At 39.6% G+C, this 10,143-nt stretch overlaps 1 protein-coding gene across 1 annotated transcript; it reads left to right on the forward strand.

Annotated features, from left to right (window-relative positions):
• Positions 1-4,176: 4,176 nt before the first annotated feature.
• LOC117375765 (GTPase IMAP family member 8-like) lies at positions 4,177-7,688 on the forward strand (the record flags this gene model as incomplete). Its single annotated transcript, XM_055224024.1, is given in 5 exon segments — positions 4,177-4,192; positions 5,634-6,248; positions 6,295-6,813; positions 6,894-7,228; positions 7,230-7,688. Coding segments are annotated over 5 exon segments (1,944 nt in total), but the record flags the coding sequence as incomplete, so codon positions are not given.
• Between the last annotated feature and the right edge of the window lie 2,455 nt (positions 7,689-10,143).

The raw sequence follows: 10,143 nt of genomic DNA on the forward strand, positions 1-10,143 counted from the left end.
ATGTGAATGTCATGAACTTTCTCTTTGTAAATTTAATTTCATTCTTGTGTCAGATTGTTCCTGTTCAAATCTAGAAGTGATGTGGGTCTTTGTTTTGATTTGAGAGACTCTCAGCCTTTTCTTCAACGACTAGTCCAGCAGTGAGCGAGTCATGGATTGAACCAGAGGAAATGTATCACTAACATTTTACTACCACTGTCAGTAGCAGTAATAGTAGTAGTAGTAGTATTGTTAGTAACATCTAGGCCATTGTCCACAGTAAAGCCTCCTGCTCCTCTGACCCTCTTCAGACGGTGTGTGATGTGTTGTTTGGTGAATACTGCAGTTCTCATGTCCAACTTCACCCACTAGAGAGCGCTATATGACCTGTAGTCACTGATTCCACTGATACAGCTCTGTACATCTAAGTACACTCAAAATTAATATTCATTTATTTTGACATGACTTTTTTGTTTTTGCTTGATTTGCATTTGGTTGGAACACATCGTAAGGACAGAGACTCGGAGGCAGGACACAAACACATTATTTACCCCCTTATATTTACTATACAATACACTATACGATTCGCATTTGACTATATTTTATAATGATGAATTGTACATTGTAAGAAGCAACTTCGATGAGCAGCAAAATGTCTTCACTCCTACAATGATTTGTCCAGTTGACAGATTTAAACTTTGTCTGTTGCTATTAATAGTGCAGTATATGAGGGATTTTTTGTACACTGCCCAAAACAGAAATTACAATGTCACAATAAAACATCCCCAAAGGACACAAATTTATGTAAATGATGAGATATGATTTATTTCAAAAGCCCATCTGCCTCTCTTCTGGTGAAGCTCAAGTGTTTATATTGTACTTGAAGGTTTTAACTCTCTAGACGTTATTATCCTTGTGTAACTTTCTGTTCACTGTGAAGTCATTAACTATTGATTTATTTCAGCACAACTCTGCTTATTCTCCAGAGAATGAATCGAACAGTGAAGATCTGCACTTAAAACTTGGGGGCCGTATCGTGCAAAGGGCCCAGTCTCCTCCAGGAGACCAGAAGAAGGGCTTTCTGTTAATGGGGATTTTGTGGATTGTAAATGTCTAGAGCAGGGGTCACCAACCTTTTTTAACCTGAGAGCTACTTTATGGACACTGAGTCATACGAAGGGCTACCAGTTTGAGACGCTCTTCTGAAATAACACATTTTCTCAGTTTGCCTTTAGTTATATATTATTAATAATGATAAATGATGATCATCTATGTGAACACACTGATCATGTTGCAAGACACTGATCACATTAATGATTTCTCAAAATAATTATCAACAATGAGCAAGGAGGGAAACAGATATCAGTATTCAGCACTTTAACTTAAAACTAAACTTAACTACATTTCCAGATGACACTTACATCACTACATCTCATAGGAAAAGTGTCCCATTTTCACTATCCACTGACAAACCTTTTTAACAAAACATAAATAATATACATTGCACCATGTTTCATAAAGTTATCAATTATGTAATGTTAAAGAAAAATAAGCTTACATATTTTTAAATAAATCTCGGTTGCGTTGTGTGACTTTTTCACCGGTGTCGTGAAAAAAGTCTGTTTACCCAAAGCTGCGTTTAGCTCTGGGCTTGTTCTGCCCATAGTGCGCGTCCCCGTGGGGAGTGCGCGTCCCCGTGGGGAGTGCGCGTCCCCGTGGGGAGTGCGCGTCCCCGTGGGGAGTGCGCGTCCCCGTGGGTAGTTAGTGTGGAGTTTTGTGAGACGTAGTGAGGTGTCCCTCCTCATTGTGCCGCTTTGCCGTCACCACAGTCGCTCCGCAGATGAGATACGTGCAGGTTTCTTTTACTGTCTTAAATCGTTGTGAAAGTGATCTCTTAATTTTCTACCATGTTTTGGAGTAAGAAACTGCATTCAGCGCATCCTCACAACGCAGAGCGGAGCACTGGTTTTGTCACGCGCACAATACTGACCTTCGAAGTGAGTAGGTCAAAGTTCACCTTAACTTATCTAAACTTCACGTATAATGAACATGTGTTTAAGATATTGTCATTTTTAAATCTATATAAACGCAAGGGTGATAAAAAAAAAATAGCAACAGAATAAAATTAAATTTTAGATGCCGCTCATTAGTGAGTTGTGCTATTTTTAGAACAGGTCTGCGGGCGACTCATGTGGGGCTTGGGGGCGACATGGCGCTCGCGGGCACAGGGTTGGTGAGCCCTGGTCTAGTATATTCCACAATAGGGCATTAAACTGGTCTATCTTGCATTTGTGCAATTCCATTTGTTTGTACTTTTCAGAAATATCATGAAAAACACGTATTCTTACTGTGTGCAGGCTCGCCTCTCCACAGATCTGGCCTATAACTGGGCCTGCCGGGTGATTTTGGTGAAATTGCCTTTGTTCTGACCTCTCCAAATTAAAATAATCACCATTATTGAACCCTCAGTAGTAACTGCACTAGTTTGGGGTCTTTGTAAAGGTAACACCCTATAGTTTTACCCACAGGTGTCAGAATCACTGTAAGTTTGTCTGCTGAGCATTTATACACTTTGGCGTTAGCATTAGCTAATGCTAATAATTACACATAATACACATTTGACCCACAAGTCAAGATCAGGAACAGCATCCAGTCCATCAAAACAAGGTCCCTCTACTCCTGAGTCCACCATGAGATCTTCACTCGGTTCCACGAACCGCTCCGGGTCCGAGATGCCTCTAGTTTAACTTGTACAAACATCCACAGTGTCCTCCGTCGCGTACTTCCTTTGTTTTGTCCGTTTCATCATGATTAAAACGCAAAACTGCTGCAAAACAGTGCGTAAAATTACGCAATTACGCACGCCTAATTTTACGCGCGGATCTTTGCATCCAGTCTTCTCCTTTTACGCGCGTAGCAAACTCCGTCTGTTTACTGGAAACCACTGCATGTCATGCATCGTCGTGTTCCGCTGTTCATTTGCTTTAAGGGGAAAACATCACTAAACGTGTGTAATGTAACAGCTTGATTCTACAAGGGGGAGAGTGGGGTGTACTCTTCCAGTCATCTGTAGCTCTCATTCACTGTCCGCGGCTCCAGTAATCCACAGCCCCCACCTTATTGGCCAACTTTGGTGTCAATCACAAGCTAACAAGTTTGTTTTGCACTGAGGAACAAAGTTGGTGCTGTCAGAAGTTTATTATACTTGAAATCGACAAAAGAAATGCAAAAAAGTGACGGAGCAGATTTGACTTTCCTGCAGCAGATTGGACATGGAGGATCTAACTTCTTTTGTGGACATAATTTCTTGACTGGATTATATTCTCTGGACCTTTACGGAACGATTGAGACCAATTTTGTGTGAATATGTTGACGTTTGATAGAACCAATGGTAAGTGATGTCCAAATCCACATTTTTGTCTTTTCTGTAAAAACGTCTTTCCTGTCAGCACTGTGGTGATTCGAGGTGTAAATGCCGTAGCTTTTATTTGATGTGTAGATTGTTTGTGTGGGTGATGCAGAAATACACGTACGTTGATGTAAAGTTGTAACGTAAAGGCAACGGCCGTCGGAACGTCAAGTGCTTTTAAAGAGCATCACAAACGTGAAAACCAGACAGACCTGTTGTGTGGATGTGCACAAAGAGCAGCTCACACACTCACATACACCTGATACTTTCAGTTTGACCAGAGCCAAGAGGAAAGCAGCGTCTCCTGTTTGTCGTGAGTCTGACATTTAACATCATTATATATAAAACACATTTTACTTGATTTAAATTATGAATCTATATTTGTGTGGAACTATTTAAGTTTAATTAAACACAGCGCCGCTAATAACAATTATACAGAGTTAAACGGTGAATAAGACGAGTTTTATCTGTGACTGAGACAAACCAGAGCAGTCATCCTTTTAAAATCATTTACTCTGTTTCTAAATGTTGTTGTTGTTGTTGTTGTGCTGCAGTTTCACTTTGGTCCAGGTCAGCCCTGAAAAAGAGATTCGACCTCATTGTGTTTTTCACCTTGTTAAATAAATGTTCATAAATAAATACATGGTGCTGCTTTAAAGGTTTTTGACTTTAGAAAAGGTTTTGTGACGTCACCTCTTCGTACTTTATAGCTGCTCTTTATATTTGAGAGTAAAATTTCAAATATATTTGCAGATTATTAGATTGGTTCTGTTTCCATGGAGACCACCATGGCCGCACATAATGGTAAGAATATTACACACTGTGTACTGTATTACAGTATCAGGAAGTGCAACTGTTGGTGTTGTTCCCTGTTCAGGTTCCTCTCAGACAGAACAGAGTCAGTGTTCTATGTCATTTTTATGAGAATTCTCCAAAAAATAAAATAAACCAATGTGTATTAGTGACAATATTCAATATCCCACTGTAGTTATCCAACCACCTCTGCCTCTTGATGGAAGATATTTCTGTGACATGTTTTTCTGATTGTTAGTTAGTTACTTCCTACTTACTTACTAGTTACTTACTATCCTAAGTATTTAGGACAGGTACTGTGCTCTACTGCCTCTGTCACCAATACAGAAAACTCCATCCAAAACACAGAGACAGTTTAGACACGAGGAAAACATATTTCTGACATTTTAAATCTCCTTTAGCAAATTAATTATCATTAATTTAGTTTAGTCTAAGTCTAATCATAACTATTGTGTCATTTAGACATATTTTGGCTCTTGTATAGAAGCTTAATAACATGGAATTACCTGTACAAATGTCACATTTTGATTTTTTTTTTTTTTTTTTGTGATGTAGCAATCATTTTAACAATGCTTTAGTGGAATTGTCTTAACTTGTCAAATGTGCATTAACATCAGTGTTGCTCGTCCTCCATGAAAATGACACTCTCCTTGTGATTTATGTGCATCATGTTGTGAAGAAAATATTCTTCTTTGTGTAAATGTATTTGATCTGTGTCAGACCCAGAGCAGACGTCAACATGTGTGAACTGTCCCATCCCACAGGAAACACTATGTTCTACCGGTCGTCAAGTGTAAAGTTGATCAACTCGTGACTGTGAAACAAAAGTCACTCTGGTTTTATTATGCATGATATTTGTCATTGTGGTATAAATACTCAGATGCTCTGAGAGGGACGGAGGGGAGACTGGCCTGGGATGCCTGGAGGCTGCAGGTCTGTGTCCAGGGCAACCCTGGGCCCTGTCCTGTCCAAACCTGATGTAACAAAGGATAAACCTTTTTGAGTTCATAACTCTTCGCTTATTGGGATTATTATTCATTAAGATATAATTTCCACAACTCTCCTCATTGAAGGTGGAAATGTGAACCTATCCTTTTCTGTCTTTGTTTACAGAAGATGGAAATTGTCATAAACACAGTGGCAGCTGTGGAGTCCTGCCACCAAACACTATGTTAAAGCTCCACAGCACAAACTGACATGGTTTAAAGATTTAGGACAAAAGTCTTGTTAGACCTTCATGTGAGCAGAGTTTTAGTTGTGCTTTATCAGCATATGTTTTTGTTCCAAAGTACCAAATATAAAACCTCAAACTTATTATGATAATTCATAAATAATTAAAATGTGTCAAGTTTAGTATTTTTGGACACAGGAGAACATATAAATAATAAAATGGCCAGTGTAGTTCACAGGGAGTTTGTTTCTCTATTTCCAGTGTCTGAGCTGAGCCTGGTTCTTCTGGGGAATTACTTCAGACTGAAGGCCTTAATGAGAGACCTCCTTTTGGGAAACAATCTGTCCACTCAACATGATAAATGTGTCAAAGTCAGAGAAACATTCCAGGACAAACCAGTGACTGTGATCCACACTCCAGACCAGCTGCTCTCCACCACCTCACAACAAGAACTCCAACAGTTTATACAAGACATTAAAGACCTTAGTGCCCCTGTTCCTCATGTGTTCCTGCTGGTTCTACAGCCTGAAGACTTCACTGAGCAACACAAAAGCAGACTACAGTCAGTCCTGGAGAGCCTCAGTGAGCAGGCCTTCCAACATTCACTGGTGCTGATGTTCAGGCCACAAGCAGAGACACCAGGGTCCATGGAGAAATACATGAGACAGACACATATAAGGGACATGATCATCAGATGTAGATACAGATATATGTGGATGCATCACTCTGATCTATATCAACATGATCTGGATCTGAAAGTATTTAAACGTAAAGAGCTGTTCTCAAGAATCTGTGACATGTTGAAAGAGAACAGTGGAGATCATCTGAGCCCTGACCCCTCTGAGGAGGAAGACTCAGGTCTGACTTTGGCCTTTGGTACAAAAGAGAAACCCTCTCTGAACCTGTTTTTTTTTGGGTGGAGCGAGCCGCCCAGGGCAGTGTGTTAAACATGAGGGAGAGGTGTGTGGGCGTCGGGTGTCTCTGATGGAGCTGCCGGCTCTGTCTGGAAAACCTCTGGAGGCAGTGATGCAGCAGTGCCGCATCTCCCTCTGTGCTCCTGAGGGCGTCCACGCCTTCATCCTGGTTCTACCGCAGGGTCCCCTCACCGACGAAGACGAGGCCGAGCTAAAGACCATCCAGGACACACTCAGCTCAGGAGTCCTTCTCTTCACTATGATTCTGGTCACTGTGGACTCAGAGCCCACTGCTTCAGCTGTGCTTCAGTTTGACAAAGGAGACAGAGACATCCAGGAGCTGTGTCAGATCTGTGGAGGAGGATGTCTTATATTCAACCTCAGGGACCAGCAGCAGGTCTCTGAGCTGCTGGAGTCTGTAGAGACTTTAAAGGCCAAGAATGAAGCTCACAGCTTCACCACAGAGACACTGGTACAAGGTCAGAGAGAGAAGATCTCTGCTCTGCAGAAAGAACTACAGGAGAGAAGTAAGTTTCTGATTCAAGTGATAATGAGGAGGTACAAGAAGAGTGTGATTTATTTATGTAATATTATCTCATGTTTTTAGGTGATCTGAGGATTATTTTGATCGGAAAAACAGGGACTGGAAAGAGCTCTTCAGGAAACACCATCCTCGGGAGAGAAGAGTTTTACACAAAACTGAGTCAAAAATCAGTCACCAGAGTCTGTCAGAAAGCTGAGGCTGAGATAGACGGACGCCGTGTTTCTGTGGTGGACACTCCAGGTCTGTTTGACACCACCACATCCTGTGAAGAGGGAAATGAGGAAAAATTAAGATGCATCAGTCTGCTGGCTCCAGGACCACACGTCTTTCTGTTTGTGCTACAGATCGGACGATTCACACCTGAAGAAAAAGAGACACTAGAACTTATAAAAAAAAGAATTCGGGAAAGAAGTTGACAGGTTCATGATTGTTCTTCTGACTCATGGAGACAAACTGGAGAATGTCAACATGACGGTTGAAGATTATATAGAAAATGAATGTGATGCATCTTTTAAGGAGCTCATTTTAAACTGTGGAAACAGGAAACATGTGTTTAATAACAGGAAAAAGGAAGACCGCACTCAGGTGAAAGAGCTGATGAAGAAGATTGACGCCATAGTGAAGGAGAACGGAGGAGACTGCTACAACAACAACATGTTACTACAGGCTGAGGTCCACATGAAGAGGGAGATTCCCAAAATACTGAAAGAGAAAGACAGAGAACGAGAAGAGATGGAGGGAAAATATAAAGAAGAAATAGAGGAAATGACAAAGAAACTGAAAATATATGAAGAACAACTAGAGCAGAGCAAGAGACAAATGGAAGAAGAGAATAAGAAATGGAAAAATGAAAAGAAAAAAATAGAAAATATGTTTTTTGAAAGACAGGAAAAATAAAATAAGAAATAAGAAAAATTAAGACGGCATATGAAGAGGGGGTGAGAAAACAAGCTGAAGAATTAAATGTACTCAAAAAAACATTGCAAGCAAAAAGAATGGTAGAGCAGAAAGAGGAAGAGACAAAGAGAAAGAAGGAGCAAGAAAGACAAAAGAGTTGGAAAGAACTGAAAGAGGAGCTGTGCACACTAAGCTGAGAACAAAGATTGACTTGGATCTCCTGATTTCTCCTGTTTTCAAGCCATGACACAAAGAGTTGAGTTTGAGCCATTAGACACGAGTCCAACATGTATTCACTTCTCTCTGAACCTCTTGCACATCTGACTCTTCACCTGCTGAAGTTTAAGTTGTAAATATGTTTGAAATGTTCACATAAACAGAGAAGCAAAGCGAGGCCAACCACCAACACAGTGAGAAGTTTTTTTGTCTGGTCTTGATCAAATGCAGTGCTTCATAAAAATAAAATGCAGACACCAAGCAACAGTTCTTTATGATTACAAAAACAAGAAGCTGTGACATTTTGATATTTATTTGGGACTAGGCAATTAGTACAAATTTGAGATAAAACATTCTGTACCTTCTAATCATCAAATTTATATTTGAAAAATATTTTAAAATTGTAATCAATCGATATTAGGGAAAAATTGTGTGTGTGTATTTGTGTTTGTTTTTTATTTTTTTGTCATATCTCCCAGCCCTGTATTTACTTCAGCATTTTTGTCTATTTCATTTAACTGTATAAAGTGTAAAATTGTACATGATCTTTTTGGCAGCACTCTTCTTCTTCTTGTTTCATTTTGCATTCTGGTGATAGTTAAATGTTTCTTTTAGTTTGTTTAGTCTGATCATATTCACTGTACATTAAATGGTTGTGTTTGAACAGTTTAATATAAGTCTTTATGGAGCCTGGTGTTGGTATTGCACATGTGACACTTTATAAGGTGATTCTTTATGGCTTCAGTCGCTCATTCTTCTATGTGTTGTGTTCATTAAGAGTCATTTAAAAGTAAACGTTGGTTGTTTGTGGTTTTGTTGATTCCCCGACAGGACGACAGACTCACAAAATGGATGCACCATGAACAGGAAGAAAACATTTTAATCAGATAGAATATTTCAAACGAGTCAAACAGCATACCTCTGGAATCAGTCTATTTCCTCAAAGCGTCAACAAACTGAAATTCATTTTGCAGAGAGAAAAAATATATTCACAAACTTTTCAATATCAGACTTGTTTGTTCTAGCTGTAGGAGTCAGAATGTAAAAAAAAAAAAAATACCATGGATGTAATTAAACAAGGATAAATCTGGGGTGTATAACAAAAGTGTTTATTTCATTATTATGTGGTGTTAAATGTAGCACTCTTATTGACTCAGTTGAAAATAAAAAAAGAAAAACAGAAAACGTTACTTCCTCATGACTCAAGGATTGTTCATTCTCAAAACACAGAAAAATCTGAGAAAATGTTCATTTGTTGCCTCCATTTAGGCCCGAACACATTTTGTTGGTTTATTGAAGAGTTGTAACCGAAACATGTATCATTTCTTTGGCTCTTTGGGTATTTTTTTATCAAACATTTATGAAGTTTATACATTAGAAAAGTGAGTGCTTTTCATATACAGTGAGGCAAATAAGTATTCGAACACCTTGTGATTTTGCTCCCACTTAGAAATCATGGAGGGGTCTGAAATTTTCATCTTAGGTGCATATCCACTGTGAGAGACATAATCTAAAAAAAAAAAAATCTGGAAATCACATTGTATGATTTTTAAATATAATTTATTTGTATGTTACTGCTGCAAATAAGTATTTGAACACCTGTCTATCAGCTAGAATTCTGACCCTCAAAGACCTGTTAGTCCACCTTTAAAAAGTCCACCTCCACTCCACTTATTATCCTAAATTAGAAGCTCCTGTTTGAGGTCGTTAGCTGCATAAAAACACCTGTCCACCCCAGACAATCAGTAAGACTCCAACTACTAACATGGCCAAGACCAAAGAACTGTCAAAATGCACAAGAGACACAATTGTAGACCTCCACAAGGCTGGAAAGGACTACGGGGCAATTGCCAAGCAGCTTGGTGAAAAAAGATCCACTGTTGGAGCAATTATTAGAAAATGGAAGAAGCTAAACATGACTGTCAATCTCCCTCGGACTGGGGCTCCATGCAAGATCTCACCTCGTGGGGTCTCAATGATCCTAAGAAACATGAGGAATTAACCCAGAACTACACGGGAGGAGCTGGTCAATGACCTGAAAAGAGCTGGGACCACCGTTTCCACGGTTATTGTTAATGATACACTAAGACGTCATGTTTTAAAATCACGCATGGCACGAAAGGTTCCCCTGCTTAAACCGGCACATGTCCAGGCCCGACTTAAGTTTTCCAATGACCATTTGGATGATCCAGAGGAGTCA

The sequence above is a fragment of the Periophthalmus magnuspinnatus genome, chromosome 9 (genome assembly GCF_009829125.3).
Source record: "Periophthalmus magnuspinnatus isolate fPerMag1 chromosome 9, fPerMag1.2.pri, whole genome shotgun sequence".
Taxonomy (NCBI): domain Eukaryota; kingdom Metazoa; phylum Chordata; class Actinopteri; order Gobiiformes; family Gobiidae; genus Periophthalmus; species Periophthalmus magnuspinnatus.